General features: G+C 41.4%; 1 protein-coding gene across 6 annotated transcripts in view; it reads left to right on the top strand.

Moving 5' to 3' along the window:
• inpp4b (inositol polyphosphate-4-phosphatase type II B) overlaps positions 1 to 17,278 on the top strand; it is a 139,518-nt gene that overhangs the window by 100,902 nt on the left and 21,338 nt on the right. For all 6 annotated transcript variants that reach the window (XM_047577916.1, XM_047577915.1, XM_047577917.1 and 3 more), the window contains 4 exons: positions 202 to 310; positions 9,020 to 9,203; positions 14,759 to 15,079; positions 16,131 to 16,269. In XM_047577916.1, coding sequence (XP_047433872.1) covers positions 202 to 310; positions 9,020 to 9,203; positions 14,759 to 15,079; positions 16,131 to 16,269 — 753 coding nt within the window. The remainder of the gene's footprint in view (positions 1 to 201; positions 311 to 9,019; positions 9,204 to 14,758; positions 15,080 to 16,130; positions 16,270 to 17,278) is intronic.

Genomic DNA, 17,278 nt, shown 5'->3' with positions numbered 1-17,278 from the left:
TATAATCATAGAAATAACATCATGCACCTTAACGTGTGTTAGCTTGTTGCATATTTTATGGGAGTTAACACTACTTTAACATTTTAATGTGCCCTGAAACAGCTGCAAACTTAATTTTCCAGAGTCTCTGCGGTCTCCAGGTGCGTTGTAATACATGTTGGTATTTTTAAATGCTATAAACTCTGTTTTCTCTCTTTACAGATGCATTTTATGACATTATCACTGTCGGTGCGCCTGCAGCCCACTTCCAGGGCTTCAAGTGCGGTGGCTTGCAGCGTCTCCTAAGCAGATACGAAACAGAGAAAAAGAGGTACAGACTAACTAAACATCACACTACGGTTCAGGTTCAGGTTCAGGTTTCGCAGACATGGAACATGAACCGAACGTACGAGCTGACTATAAAAAAAAAAAATACATCAAAAGTACACAAGATCTATAAAAGGTCAATAAAATATGTTAAGGCTGTGGTAAAAGAAGTTTCAACCACAAGTAAGAACAAATCCATACCTAATCCACACCTTCATAAAAGTTTAATGAGTTCATAAATAAAAAGTAAATAGTTCTGGTCAAAATATCACTACAGCTTGTTCAGCTGTGTGAAAGCTGTTTTTGTATCGCTGAGTTTTACCCCTTGGGATTAAAAGCCTCGGTCCAGAGGGACGATGCAGGAAGTGGCCGTGCAGAGTTTAATAGAAGTGCCTGTGATCCAATATTGGATGCACGCTGGGGAAAAAGGCCTATAGTGACAATATAATTTAACATGTTCATAATTAATAGTGACAAACAAATTATACTTGATTTTTTTTTTTTCATCCTGTAAGTTACTTACAGCCAAGCCGTGTTGAAAATAGAACTCCGCTGCCTCTGATAGCACAGTTTGACCAGAGGCAACAGGCAGGAAGGAAATAATTTGTTGAGTCAGAAGCTCCTCTGCACCTGTTCTTTTCTCTGGCAAGCATTTTTCTCTATCTCGAAGTTGGATGTTAACTTACAGTAACTAACAGTAAAAGCACACTTTTTGTTGCCCCTTCCCCGCTGCCAGCTGGAACTCGCTCAAGGTTTTAAGAACAGGAGGAAATCTCGGCTGAGGTGATGAGCAGTGATGACATTGTTACGACAAAACACGGACAAATCGGTAACCAACGATTGTCGGATAAGCCTACAGTAACCTCAGTAATAACCAATGGATGTTTACTCCGTAAAGTGAGTCCTGTGAGTATGTATTATTAAGGTAATGTGTTTCTGCCAAGAAGTTTGCAGAGTGTTTTGGCTTGTGTTCAAACCAGAGCTATTCTGAGAGTTGTTCTCATTGGCACACAGGGAGTCTTTCGGATTAGGTTTGATGTTAGATTGAGTTCTGTCCGTGGCTGTGAAGCAGCTCTCTGCTCAGTTGCTTGATGGGAAAAATATGTCTTGTGCGTTTCCTCCAACGCTTCCAGCTCCACATACGCACAAGTTTGGCCGAATACACTTAGGTTTGTATCTATGTGTACAGTACAGTACAGTATATCCATATGACTTTTTCCAAACATGAGATCAGCGGTATCCTGTAGATTTCGCCGTCCTTGCCCTTTGGAAGAAGGATGTAGCTATATGTCGCTGAAGTTCAGTATGTGGTCACTTGAGTGATGCCAGAAGAAATGAACGCTGATTTTTCCCATAGCTCCCCGCAGAGTGCAAAGTCATTACAGGCCATGCCAGATTCAATTAGTTACAGAGTTTGCAGCTCAAGAAAAGGAGAGAGAGGCAAGATGGAGAGGGCTGAGGTATGGGTATAAAATGGAAAAGATGATGAGAAAAGAGTTGTGGGGGCTTGTGCTGATAATAAAAAAATAAAGAAAGGTTTCTTTTCTTTTTTTTTTTCTTACGCTGAAGTGCACAAGCGAATTTGCTGAAGATGGTCAGTTTTATCTGCTAGCGTGAACAATGATAAGGCTAGCATATTTTCGAGAAGCCACTGAAGTGAAATCATTTACTTTGAATGAGAGATTAGACTTCAGAAAGAATTCTCGGGGGAGACAGAGCTTTTTGTTTCATATTTGACTTAGCTAATGACTCACTGTAGCTTAAATTTTCCAATTTTACGCCTGGGTAACTGACTACAGCCCGCGCAGAGCCCTCCTCATGTTTGACCTGGTTAAATGTAGTCGTTTGTCAGTCAGAAACTGGAATAAACTCATACTCTCTGATTTCACCCATGATTTGTTGTGGCGGTTTTAATGAAGAATCGTGTTTACGTAAAATGGGACATTCACTCTTTCACGGTTTAATTTGATTTGTTGCGTGTGCACTAAACATCTGCGCAACTATTTAGGCTAAAAGGACCCGATGTGGCTTTTTTGTGTGTGTTAATGTGAAGGACTGCAGTTGTGTCCAGGTGAGAGTCTCTTAATTGCGCGGTGAGTCAAGCCTATTTCCGCAGAGCAAAATTCACGTGAACACACACACATACACACACACAGTCATTATACATGTTCCAGTATGCCTCCTCGCCTTTCAGAAGCAGCCTTTTGTAATCACATTTGATTAAAAAGGGAACAATCGGCGAGATGTGAGACTTGGCTATTCAATGTGATATTAATTCATCAAAGAGCAGATGGAAAAGGATTGAAAGAAGGAAAAAAAAAGGAAAACCTGAGCACAGAGGTGTTACCAGGAGGGCAATAAAAGAGCTATTCGTCTTTGTTCCCCGGACACCAGAAGAGGGGAGATGGGTGGGGTCGTTCCAGATCCATTAAAAAACCAGTATTGGCCAAACTTGGCATTGGTCGGTAGTTTGTCTCTCAAGATGGGCCAAGAAAAAGAGTATAATCAATAGCTATACTTAGTATTCCTCAAGAAATCCAGCACATGTACACACAGGGCAAAAGCATTTATCTTTCATTAATGCATGCAGTTCCACTTAAATGTCTGCTTTAAAAGTTTATCTGTATTTAATTGAACCCTATAGACATAGCTGTGGATTTGCTGAGGTGGTCTAATCTTTCATTAACAGCCTCTTTTGAATTATTCAGCTATTCTGAATAATGATGCAACATACTCTTTTTTTTTTTTTTGTGAATATCTGAAAGGATTTACCTGCCTGGGCTGATCTGGTGTGTGTGTGACTTTACCACACATGCATGAGAGTGGAGGGGGGGGTAGATGACATATGACATGTAGCTAACATGCTGTTCTCCGCCAGTTTACTTGTAGAGGAGCTGCTCTGTAGAGCTCTCCAGGCTTCATGGTCAAGTAGAACTGCAGAATGACACATTTCTGGGACGCGGGGAGTGGTTGAAACTACATAGCCTTAATAGAGTCTCTTGTGGCCAGAGCTCAGATTTAATGCGACTAGCCGCATGTTGTCTAACAAAATAACTTCCTCCCAGGATTACTGTGCGCAATCCAGGGACAGGATATTTGCAGTGACCTGGACTCCATGCTGACGGACAGCTTGTTAGTTCTCTGCCTGCTCTGGAGGCAGCCTGCTCCAAGTTCTGTGGATGACGGAGAAGGATCCTGGCAGTAGCCTTGAGGTTTCTTTGGTTACAGATCAGGGTCTGAATGTGTCATGGAGGAAAGCTTTGGCTGTAAAACTAAGAACCGATGTGAGGTCGCTGCCCAGTGGAGGATTCAACAACAGACGGGCGCTGACAGTTAAAAGAATCTGTTTTTAGATCAGGACCCATCCATAAGAAACTCTATTTTAGCTGCGGCTATGTGGCGGTGGCCTGGTATAAGAACTGTGATTAGAGCATACTGTCTAAATGACAAAGGAGGCTTTGGCAATCACCTGAAGTGCTGCAGGACTATCTGCTGACGTAGCTGCATTTTACTCCTGCTGGCTGTCAGCAGCAGGCCACAAGCTCTTCATTAATTTCCTCTACACTATTAATTAGCCATGCGCTGGAGACGCTAGCTTAATTAGGCCTCTGGTCCCACTGGTTTTCTCCCTCACATTACTGTTATAACCAATTCCTATAGATTGTTTAGGAAAACCAAGGAACAAACTCACTCTGTGCACAGTGCTGGTTTTAGGAACGTGTGCTAGCAGACCTGAATTCCCTCCTTAATCCAGGCTAACCCGATAACGCATTGGCTGGGTCCCTGTTTGTCTGCGCAAACTGAATTATAGAAAGATGGATGGTGACAACTTTATGAATGAATCAAGGTTCTGGTGCAACGCATAGTTAAGTGTGTTGTGCATATTGTGCAGAAGGAACGGCAGCGCACCTTCTGTATTTTAATGGAGGTACGTGGTGCGAGGTGGGATTAAAACGAATCTATTACCATATATTATCTGTGACTGTGTAGGAGTCAGGCAGCAGTACCTTCTGAAAGCATTGCTCTCCCCACAATGACGTGCTCATGTCACATAAGGGATTCTTAATAAAGAGGAATCTAATGTTCTCCCCATCCCACGCATGCTTTTGTGGCCACATGAATTGAATTCTTATTTCTGAGGTTTTATTTTATTGTACTTGTGTTTATTTAAGGTCAAATATGAACCATGAACTGATGGCCTCTATAGCATAATTTACAGCACTAAGAAGGCTTTCAAAAATGTTAATAGTTTATTTTCATCACTTAACAAACTGCAGTGAATGAACAGAAGAGAAATCTAAATCAATATTTGGTGTAACCATCCTTTGCCTTTCGAGACAGCATCAGTTCTTCTAGGAATTGAGGCTTCCTCAAATCCTTCCTCATCCTTCCTCAAATCCTTCATGTAATCCCAGACACACTCCATGATGTTGAGATCAGGGCTCTGTGACGGCCACGCCATCACTTCTTGTTCTTCTTTATGCTGAAGATAGTTCTTAATGACCTTGGCTGTATGCTGGGCTCTTTGTCCTGCTGCAGATTAAATTTGAGGCCAGTCATCCTCCTCCCTGATGGTTTTACATGATGGATAAGTATCTGCCTGTATTTCTCAGCACTGAGGACCATTAATCCCGACCAAATCTCCATCTGCAGAAATGCTGACCTAAACTTGCAAGGAACCTCCACCATGCTTCACTGTTGCCTGCAGACACTTATTATTGTACCACTCTCCAGCCCTTCGGTGAACAACAGTCAAATATTTCAGTTTTTGACTCATCAGTCCAGAGCATCTGCTGCCATTTTCCCCAGTCCCTATGTTTTCATGCATAGTTGAGTTGCTTGGCCTTGTTTCCATGTCAGGTATGGACTTTTGGCTGCAGCTCTTCCATGAAGACCACTTCTGGCCAGACTTCTCCAGACAGTAGATCTGGGTCTCACTGGTTTCTGCCAGTTCTGAGCTGATGTTACTGCTGGACATCTTCTGATTTCAAAGGGGAATAAGCTTGATGTGTTTTTCATCTGCTGCACTAAGTTTCTTTGGTCAACCACTGTGTCTATGATCCTACAAAATGCCTGACTTTGTGCCTATAAGAACTGATGCTGGCAAAGGGGTCGTAAAACCAAATATTGATATCGATTTTGTTTGCTCACTTTGCATGTTAATTGACAGAAATTAAAAATAATCATTGTTTATATTTTTGGAAGTATTCTTAGTTTACAACATTTTTTCCACACCAGCATAAAACATTTGTACAGTATAGGCTCAATCTGATTTACAGTGCTCATCTTTTTCATAAATAAAATATATGGTGCGTACACATACACATACAAGAGACATCCTTCACTACATGACTGATGTAGCCTGTGGAAAATGAAAATTATGAAGCTTCATGTGAGCACCGACTACAATAATTACAGGATTTCTATAGAACAAATTTCTCTCTTACATTTATCCAGCGCAGTTTTTTTAGCTGGTCATGTCGATTCTGTATGTGACCAGTTGCTCTGCTGTGTCCTGCTGTTTATCACAGCTAGAGGTCCACTTCTACCGCATGTGTCTCGAGGAAGGGATGGCTTCTGCTGTGCCCTTCACTGCATGAACTGGGAAGCAGGGTAGATCTAACAAGACACAGTAAAGATTTTAAATGACTGCTTGAGATGGATTTAAAGTGAGGATTAATGAAATCGCAAAGACTGCCATGGACCAGAGATCCTCATAGGAATCGAATGCAGAAAACTGCGAAAATACTGTAATTAGAGCATTTTTCTATGCACTTAAATGTCTGTAATATTTTTTTAAAGACTGGGAAGAAGACAAGCAGAACATGAATAAAAGTTTGTTTTTATATGGCTTTTGAGGGTGCACGGTGAGGCAGTGACTCAGAGCGGGCAGGTAGATGCTTTTTGATGTGTATATGCTTGTCACCATTAACAGATAATGAGTCCCACTATAGAATGCATGTGTACTGTTATGGAGGCTGCACAAATACAGCTCTTTCATCTGTAGCTTGAGTCTGAGATCCTCAGCTGAGATACCGTTTGCGGGCTCATTAAAAAGTTCTCCCTAAGACACCGTAGGTCCTCACACAGTATATGTAGCTTTACCAGAATGCAACCCCAAGGTGACATCAATCTGCATTTCATTTCGCAGCACAGAGGAATTGAACTTAAAAATCGTGTGTGGTTAAAGCGCTCAAAACAAACCTATAGTCTGAAGTTTGTGCCTTCAGGGGAGGCTCTCTTGAAATGCTCTGTATGGAAACATCAACTAATGAGTCTCTCAGGTCTGAAGGCACATAGTACACATAAATATTCATGAGTAACATGTACACTTAAATGTTGACATGGTTGCTGGACACGTAGCTCAACAAAAGCAATGCCAATGTTGCCATAAGGAGCACCTAACCTTTCATTTCCATTGTCTGTTTGATCATTACAGATGATATACACCGATCAGCCACAACATTATAACCAGTAACAGTTCAAACTCTGATAAAATGGCATCCCAATAAAATGAATAGAGATTTCGACATGAAATAGGTTAGTGTTTAAATAAGCAGTAAATGGGAGTTAACCTTGTTAAACTTTACTTAAAACTAAAGGATTTGGACTGAATGAAGATTTTCCTGAGCCCAGGTGTGCTGTGAGTCAGCTAAGTGCCGCCAACCTTAATTCTAGACAGGTGTGAGTATTTTCTTCTCTTGCAATCCAGCGACACGACAAGCCATGACTTCTAACGTCCCATCCTCACCAAAAGTTAAACACTTTATGTTAGGTAGTATATAATGGAGGGTGGTAGTATTGGATTATATAGTTTATTTTTATGTCCCACCTCTGGCTTTCTTGGCATCATGTTTAACAATCCTGGCACAGAAAACTCGCAAATTACATTTGGGATGGAAACCATACCCAGGCCTTGAAATGACAGTCAGGGGCTCATGTGCGTCCCCTTTGGCCTCTCATCGGGTTTGCATAAACAGATTTATGCCGTTGTAGTTTTTGCACGGTTTGCCATCTTGGTGGACCTGCTTGGACTGACAGCAATGCTGATGAGGCAATTAAAGTTCCTTGCCTTAGCCAGCCTTAGAGAGGATCAATTCTGTCCTCTAGCATCAGGTGGCAGGTCCCAACATTCATTATTGCCTGCATGGGCTCCCTAATGGGATTGGATTTGTACTTATGAGTCAACAGGGCTGTTATTGAATCTCAGACGCTGAAGCAATTGTCCTCTTCCAACAACTTTCTCCTTTGCCTCTTTTTTTTTTTTTTTCTCCGAGCATGTCTATTGTTGCACTCATGTAGGATTTTTTCTCTTTAGCTCTGCATAATGTAATAAGATGAACATAAGCTGACAAAGGGATTTAGTCTCGACTTTAGTTGCTGTAGAATATTCATTCTTGGATTTCTGTGTGGCAGAAATCCCACCGTTTGAAGGTACGATTGTAGAAGTGGGGATAACAGACGTTTGTGAGTTGAAATGCGGGTGCTCGATGCGGTTGAGTACCTCACACAGTTTGCCCTGTGTCTCCCTCTTAATGATTCCTTTGATTAGCTGTGAGCTTGTGGGTGGTAGACCTCCAGGGGGCTCATTAGTTATAACGACAAGGCCGAGATGTTAAAGTTAGCCAGTCAATACATAGTTAGAAGCTGGTACTTACTACGCCTCAATTTTTTTATTTTTTTTTGTTACAGCCTTAAGATTTTCACACCCATTGATACATCAGGTGGTGGTGTTCCACACAGAGTGACTTCTACAGACCCATTGTATTTCCCTCTTTGGAAAATATTGGGCGTGCTGCAGTGAATACTGTATCATGCCAGCCCTTTGTGTGCACCCCATTCCTTCCTCTCTCTCTCTTTTCCTCTCACTCTTATGTCAATTATGCCTTAGGATCTGGCTCTGGGCTCTGGCCTACATAGAGGTTTGCAGAGCTGACTCTAAACTAGCTGGGAGGGTTGCAAATGACTGCCTCGCTCCATGCTACATCTGATGGCAGGAAGTCAGAGGAAACTCATTGAAAGTCACTGGAACTTTACCCGAGGAGAATCTTTGATTGGAGTGATTTGCCCTGAATCTAGGAACTGACAAAAAGTGTTTTTGTCTGCGATTAAATAGCTCCCTACAAATGAAAAAGGGATTAATTATTCATAAAGCAAAAACGGGTTGACATTGGACTGCAGGTCCCATTTGACAGCTCAGGCTAAGTACCTGAAAAGCATTGCTGCTGACACTTCCCAAGCAGCAACATATAATGAAATGAACTAAGAACATTATGGATCCGTTATGTAATTAACTATTTGTCATTACTTGACCCCAGTGCAGTGATGACTAACACTCTAATACAATAGTACGGTCCTTTCTTTTCTGCTGATAGAATGTGTGCATGGCGTAAGCAATGGAAATTATACATTGTTAGAAAGCCATTAGAAGTTATATCAACCATATGGCAGCTGGGAATCCTTGTTACTAAGTGTTATATTTTCCAGACAGAGGAGTGTTGCAGCGTAGCTCGTTTTATATCAAGTGTTGATATAAACAAGAAAACCTACAGCACTTATCTGAATAAACTCGGGGCGGGCTTCTCTCTAACATCTTTCCACATCTAATTTGGACCGCTTTGATATGTATTCTCCAAGTTCACATAGTCCACAGTCGTGCAACTGCAGTCCATCCTGTCAAATCTTAATTGATCTCTTCTCCCCTTCATCACAGCTTCAGCACTGCCTACCAGTGTATCTACTACTCCCCAGAGCACACAGCCAAAGCTCAGGAGGTGCTCAGCACCATGAGCCTCCTCCAGCCCCTCATCACAGGTTTGGCGGACCAACTCCTCCAGGCTGCCCACGAGCGCTCTTCCTCCGGACTGAGGGATGTACTCAAGAACCTTTCTGACAAGGTGAGGCAACGTCTAAAGCTTTCATCGGCGTCCGCTTCCATCTCAACTATCCCTTTACTCCTCTTCCCTTCAAGCTGTTGCAATTCACAAAGCTCGGCTACATCATCAAACACTATCGGGTGATCCTTCGGACAGGAGAGTCCTTCCCATTAATCTTTAACCGTGGCAATAAATTCATGAAAACCAAAATTCAATCATTTATGCAGAGGTCCTGCTTCTAAGCCTTAGGCCGATAGTTTTACTAGTGAACGTGAGATGTATTTGAGGGCTAAAGTGGCATTAAGTGACTGCAATTCCAATGTGTCAAATGCTCAAAGTAGCTTAAAATCCAGAAGTTGCTTTAACGCAGCTGTACGCACACTTACAAACACACCCACTAAACATGGAAAAATCTATAACCTCCTCATAAAAACTCCAAACTAACAAAAGTGAATAGCAGCATGGCGGTTTTTGGAGTCGGGGCGTTTTTTATCAGTATAATTAATGAATTACATCTGGTGCTGTCAGATTGCAATCTGTTGTGGAAGAGATTGTTTTTGCCACAGTGGAATAGAGCCCAATCAGCCTGCTTAATTGGTACATTCGCTCTGTCACCACTTCCTCTCGTCCTTGATTAGACACGCACACATTGGCCAAGTAAACCCCTGCCCTGGTCAGCACGAGGAGGGATGCTCTCTGATTAAAATCTCAAGCTGTGTTGGTGCGTGTACATGTGTGAGGCGGAGAGGGACGGAAGTGTGAAAGTGTGTCTCTGTTTGAGAAGTCGATGATCGACTGACATCGGTCTCTTGAAATAAAGCTACAGCCAGGAGGCGCTTAGTTTAGCTTAGCATTGATACAAGACACAGGGAAACAACTGGCCTGGTTGTTCTGCCCTCGGTGCAGTATGACTACTTGTAATTTATCTTCTACTATTGTCGCCTTGGAAACCATTTGTGTAGGAGTACTTTATTTTATTACATATTGTAAGGAGAATATAATTGCTTTTGTGCAAATTAGTATTAAAATGTATTAATTAACAAGTATAATGGCTGTAAGTTGTTCATTAGCACAATTTGGCCTTTGACTCAGCAACTTCTGTTACTAATTGTTTGAATTTTGTGTACATATGGTATAATTAGCTTGTCCGCTATGTCCACGTGTTCTCCTGTGTGGCGGTGCTTTGAACCTTTGAACCGTCATAATATTTCGCAATGTTTTTGGTATCGAAATGCAACACGTTATTATTAGTTCACGAGGAAAGTAATTCAAACTTGACGACACAGACGGATATAGCCGCTATCCATCAGACAGACACATAAATAACGATGGAAGTTGAACCGCTCCAAAGCCAGAGTGAGTCAGAGAATCTGAAGAAAGACGAGACACCCCCCGAGAGAAAACCAGGTCCGTATAGGATTTCCCGCCCCCGCCCCAACTTCTGACTCTCACTCCTTCTTTCTTAGTTCAGACTACCCATCTTAGACTTTGACTCGCTCTCCATTAACACACCACCGGCACATATATTAAATTAAACTTCGTTACCTAGGCTCACAGTCGAGTAGACACATAATTTCTCTAAAATACACATATTCACAGAATATAAAAATGCCGGTATGACTTAAAAAGAAGTTAAAATTACTATCGAGTATCAAGGTGTAGATCTATCTCAAGCCTAATTCAATATTTCACCCCAGAATACTTTTGCTGGGCGCACTCTGATTAGCTTTGGACGTGGCAGATGTGCTGTTGCTCCCTTATACATAGGATGATAATTCTGTTGATGATGATGATGATGGTGATGATAATAATAATTTCACTCTGATGATAATCATAGTGAAAAAGCAATCGCAAAGCATCTCCCCTCCCTCGAGCTGTGTCCTTGGACAAGTTCTAGTTTGTCCCCAGTGTTGGTGGATACCTGGAGAGAGTCTGTGCATGATTATGTTCGATTATACTGCGCACAGGAGTCATGAGCCCGGGAGTAAGAGTCTGTAGTTGGATTCTGACCAGCTCCATCCACTCATCCTTCATTCGCTTCCCAACTGAACTTGCCCAGCATAGCCTCAAAAAGTTTTTAACGCAGACAAAATCCGTTCGTTCTTCGGGGTAAAACCATTTGAAACCGTTCGGGGTGAATGGGTTCCTACAGTTTTCTTCCTTTTTAGATCAAACGTAACATTTCTTCACAGTAGTAGTCGGGGTGCACGGAGGCATTTTCAGACATGCACTCCTACTCAGGCAAGATCACATCAGCAGATATTTTGAAGGAAGACAAGCAACACAATTTCTCCTGAGGGGTTTAGAGTGCGCTGCATCTTTTAGAACAGGTATATCGAAGAGTTGCATTAAGGAGTTCTTGCACGTGGAGAGGAGCAAAGTTATTTAGCCTAGGTAAGAAAATGAAGCTGCAGTTCTTTTCGTCTTTGCCCAGAGGAGCCATCTGATACATTACTTGGAACACATCTTCATCTAAGTGAATCATTAACATGTTGTCTGCACTTTCAACGATCAGGCTTATCATTATGACCTAGTATTGTGTAGGTCTCCCTTATTCCTCTAAATCAGTTGTGACCCATCAGAGAATGGACATAGTCCTTCTGTGGGAGTCCTATGATGTCTGCTAACAGGATGTCTTTGGGTTGAGAGGAGGCGTCTCTGTGGATCAAACTTGTTCCAGTTCATCCCACAGATAGTTGATCACTTTGGGATCTAGTGAATTTGGAGGCCAGGTCAACACCTTGGCACTGACATGTTTTATGAGTTGCTCTTAAACTGTTTTTATGTGCGCGTCTGGTGAGTCCAGGCCTTGTTCTTCTAGGAAAAGGGATTTTTCAGTTGCTCAGTTCATTGATATGCTTCATTTTTAATGTAATCAGTTCACTGTTACACACCAAAAAAAAAAAAAAATGCACAAATCAAATTTAAATAAAAATGATTTCGCCATCGTGAAAAGTTTCTGTTTGAACACTGGCACTGTCGAATAAATGAGTTCTCTGACCCTGTGATTAAGAAGTTCAAATATGGCCTAGTTTATTTTACACACACTGTGTGGTTCTGTTCATTCATATCAGGGAGTGAATAATACATGGTCTCATAGATTGCAAATTAACACTGAGGTCAGATAAGCACAGTTCAATTATAATATGAATTTACATTTTGAAACCCCAGTTCCTGCTCAGCGTTTTGGATGCTGAATCAAGCAGAGCACATTTTGTAGTCAGTTGGACTTTTTTTTTTTTTTTATCATGTTTACCTCTTTATTTAAGACCGAGTGCACAGAAGAGTATTCCAGCAGAAATGCCTCTTCTCAGACAATTACACAAGTCGTATTATCCATTAATTTTAGCCCTCGCATCATTGACTTCAAGAGCTCATTTGGATCTATGGCAGGCAATTAAAATGGATATGACTGAAATACAGTGTTATTTTTAAGTCTTTCTCAGGCATCCATCATGTAGCCCTTCTTCATGTGTTTTAAATCAAGAGCAGATCAGTTAAACCAGGCTGAGATGGATTAGTCATTTTTTAAATTATTATAATTTAATTTCATTCAATTAACAGTAAAACCTATCCACAAATCAGGATAATAGAGGAATCACAATCCTGCATTTTTTATAACCTACTTGTAGTGGAGTAAAGGTATATGTTATCAAACATTGTGAACAGACCATATTATGCTTTTGGTGCATTAAGTACTTATTTGGTTATGCCGAAGCAAATACATTATTACAAAGCCCAAAGTTTCCACCGAAGGGAGTCCCACACAAAGTTATCTACATCACAATGTGAAACATTTGCCGATTTAGTGGAGTGAATCAGCTGACCAGTCAGTGCAAACCAGGCCTTTTCAGAGGAGAGACTTAAAGAGACAGGGGCTAATCAAAGGAGACGCTGCTGCAATGCACAAACATATTTTGTAACGTTCAGGCTCGTAAACCTAATTTAGTAGACCCTGTAATGAAATGATGAACCTGTAATATGGCCTGTTTAAGGTTTGATCTTAAGACTTAACAAACTACTATACACTGTATCTTTATTATGAAGCTTGTACCTCTGGGTTTCACCCATAGACTAAATATGGATAATGCATCCCTACTTCATGGCATTGGCTAAACTGATGCTATTTTCCATGGATACGGGCAGCACCATATAGTCTGTAGTGTGATATAGATGACCTGCCCACACGTCCTCTACACTCATATTTTTGTGTTTTCATTTAGTTAATACTGTGCTCTGCTTTACCTCCACCATTTAAAATTGTTGGATTATGCACTGTACTTATTTTCTATTTTTCCCAGCCCTCTCTGTCCTACAGGACAGCTTTGCAGAGCGGTTGGCATGGCAACTTGTAATCCTCGTGATGTCACATCCTGTTTCTATAGCATCAACTCAAAAAACTTAGCAGAGAAATGGACACTTGTATAATTGTATTAACTACCTAAAATGACAGAAACCATCTTATAAAAAAAAGGGAATTTGACGTATTTTAGTGTTTTAGTTTAGCCCAAGTGGAGCTTATGACCTACACGGTCAGTCATGAGTCTTGAGGAGCTCTTCTGTCGTCCATCTTTCTACAGCCTGTGGTTGCACCTCCTTGATAATTAAGTAGTGATGCAATTTCCACTTCCTGTTTGCATCTGCCACTTCATCTTGAAGTGCCTAAGAAACAGAAAGATCATAGGTCAGTTACACATGTAGTCCATTTCAAACTGTCCCTAATTTACTGTGACTCATGTTAAACCAAAACCAAAAAGCTCTTTCTATTGACATCCACACAAAGTTTCTTCTGGTATTTAGACTGGAATAACCAGGGCTTCCATAGTTATCAGCATCTTCGTTGACAAAGCAGTTTTTACGATTTGTGGCAGTCTCAATGAGTTCACTATTCAATCTAGACATACATGCAGGGAAAAGGCGTTTGGGTGGCAGACACACACACACACACACACACACACACACATATAATGACCTTGCAGATTTCTTTCCATTGAGAGCTTGGCTTATGTGTTTTGTTAGACTTCCTTTTCTGCGGTAATAGAATTGCTTATTGCAGTCCTAACTCAATTACTCTTGAGAGCCCCTATCATTTTTTACGCGGTGGCTCCAGCAAGCGTGAGGCTCCTGGGTGCTGGGATCATCATCATTGTACAGTAGCTGGTGAATCTCAGATCAAAAGGAGGTGTGCTCCTCGGAGAAACAAGCTGGAGGAGGAGTAATTGAATTGTTTGTTGTTTTGTTGCTATTTTTTTCTCTCTCTTTTTTTTTTTTTGTTTTTCCTGCTCGCCGGCTGTGCTGCAGTAATGGAGAGCAGCTTCTTTACGGTGAAGGAGAGTGTTCATTTTCCTTGTTTCTTTCCCCTTCCTCTGTAAATAGTTCCCCCGCGTCCACATTCACTTCCACCTGTATTTCTGTCTCCCTCACCAGTGTGACGCTCTCTCTCTATCTCCCTCACTTACTGCTCTGTCTCTGCTGCTTTTTCAGCAACTAAAATTTTATTTGTTGTGCCAACCCCCCCAACAATATCTTGCAGCTCATGTCTTTTTTTCCCCCCCTAATCTCTCTTTTTGCTACAGACGGAACAGTTTGTTCACACACTTAAGGATGAACTGGTCAAGAGTGCTCTGCTAGCGCTGCATGCAGCGCGGCCGGGGTACGTTTCCAAGAACCAGAAGCAAAACCAACACCAAGACCACATCGACCAGGGCAGTGAACAGAATCAGGTCCCAGCCCAGGGACTTCCAGGCCACAGTCCAACCACATCCATCTCTGAGAGCACAGTGGTGTGTAATAATGTGGATGCATCTCAAGCCATGACTGGGGGAGGGGGTGGACCTTTACCGGTGAAGCACCAAGACTCCATACCGCACCATAAAGAGTACGACGAGGAGGAATGGGTGAGTCTGATTTGATTTTCTAAATTGTATGTCTTCAACAGGGGGTCCGTGACCCCTAGGGGTTCCGTGGAGGTACTGCAAGGGGGGGACACAAAATCTTTGGTTGATTAGACATTTTTATATATATTTTGTTTTTCAATTTTCCCCCACATTTTAAAATTTCTTTAAATACACATTAACAAGAATCCAACATATTTTAGTAATGCACATGTTTGAAATAAAAAAAATATATATATATTTTAATAACTTAATAGTGAATGCAAAATTATAATAATAATCATTTATATATAAATAGCACTGGGCTGAGTTTAATTAAATATTAAATATAAAACACATATTAACGTAGGGGTGTCGCTACTTAACATAATCACCCCATCAGTTTGGGGGCCTTGGCCTGAAAAACGTTCTAAATCATTAAGAATAAATATTTATTTATTTATATTAAAGTATTTTTTAGTTTTTCTAACTTCAGATACCACAAAGGGAAATAAGCTATGAGTGCACGACTCACAACTGCTTACCAAATATAACTTAATTCTGTTTGGTGGATTTTTTTCAAAGGCATTTAAATATGTAAAAACTGACTGTAGCGGATTCGTATATGGTATCCTCCTCCCTGAGTGTAAGCCTCCTGCTTCTTTTCGTGGTCGTGTGTTTGCTTTTGTGTGAGGGAAGCAGCTACACACTGCCCCTTAAACACAGACACACACACACACCCACACACACACACACACACACACACAGAGAAATAAAAGCGTCTATTCATCAGTGAACAGCTGGAGCTCAGGGTAAGAAATAGAAAGCTGGAAACAATAGAAATGCTTTGAGAGTTATCTAAGAATATCCATACAGCAATTTCCCTTTGACCTTTTGTTCACAAAGCCTGTTTCAGTGGTGCAGCGAAATACCTTTTAGTTTTTTTTTTTTTTTTTATTCATTACACGTTTCTGTTTGCCTCTGTCTCACGGACTCAGACTGAGACACCGTGAGGAGGAGACAGACCTAATCAGGGAGGTGATCTGACGGCTGATTGTGCATTCTGCTGTTTCAGGACAGGGTGTGGGCCAACGTGGCCAAATGTCTCAACTGTGTAATCGCCATGGTGGACAAACTCCAGGAAGAAGACGGCAGCAAGCAGGAGCCCGTCCCTGAACAGCAGCTCGCCGACGTCATCACTTCACACAACCCCGGTAAATTACGCCTTCGCTTTGTTTGTTGACCATTTTGGAGCCAAGTAGCTGACAGTAATAAATAGTCATGTTGGCCTGGTCAGGATCCGCATCTCCGTGCAGCCACTGGACAACAAGTTATGTACTGATGTGACTGGATCCTGACAACTGAATGGTTTTTATGCTCTATATTTTTAATTCTTAGATGTGTTTTCATTCCTGTGTGTCATTGGAGATGAACGTGTAAGTAACTCAGACCTACTGACACACACTGAAGGACACCCCTCTGAAAGCTTAGTAAATTCTCACTGTTTACGTTTCAAATTTCAGCATCAAACGTACGATACATTAACATTTTAGCAGATTTGTCCAGTTTCACTCGGCTGCAGAATCAGACCCCTGGAGCCATCCTGATGCTCGGGATAAACCCAATATACTTTCAGTCCTTAGCTTTTGGGCAAAGACGTGCTGTAGATAGACCCAACTGCGCTTACACGTCCCTGCACACCTGAATAATGCAAACACCACCTCTAGAATCTACCACGTACACTCTGCCGAGAAACATATCCTCCTCTTTTTGTCTCAAAACTTGTATTAAATGTGTTATTACCTAGAGAGAGAGGCAGAAAGACTTAATGGTTTGCACATCACATGTCCTCTTAGGCTTTAGTGAAAAGACATACTACAGGTCATGAGTGAGTCCTGTCTACTGAAAGCATGTCTTCCATTTGTAAATGTTTTCTTACTTCAGTTAGATGGGTATTGCCATGCATTAGAGATTATTAATCTTAGTCCATTATCAGCGTCAACATGTGATAATAGTCCTCGGCTGCGTCTAACCTGAAATCCTTCACTCGTGTTTCAGTTAAAAAACAGCAACATTAAAAAACACTGATTATTTCAATTTCACAGTATTTTATGTTTCACTTCAGCCTGAATAAAAAAAAGGGCTGACACACGACTGTGTTCCAACATGCATGCTCACTGTTGTCTGGGTATTAGCAAACAATAAACTTCAGACTTTGCCAGA

The sequence above is a fragment of the Mugil cephalus genome, chromosome 2 (genome assembly GCF_022458985.1).
Source record: "Mugil cephalus isolate CIBA_MC_2020 chromosome 2, CIBA_Mcephalus_1.1, whole genome shotgun sequence".
NCBI classification, from domain to species: Eukaryota; Metazoa; Chordata; class Actinopteri; order Mugiliformes; family Mugilidae; genus Mugil; species Mugil cephalus.
The sequence above is the reverse complement of the archived record's forward strand: the minus strand, read 5'-3'. Positions and strand labels throughout refer to the sequence as shown.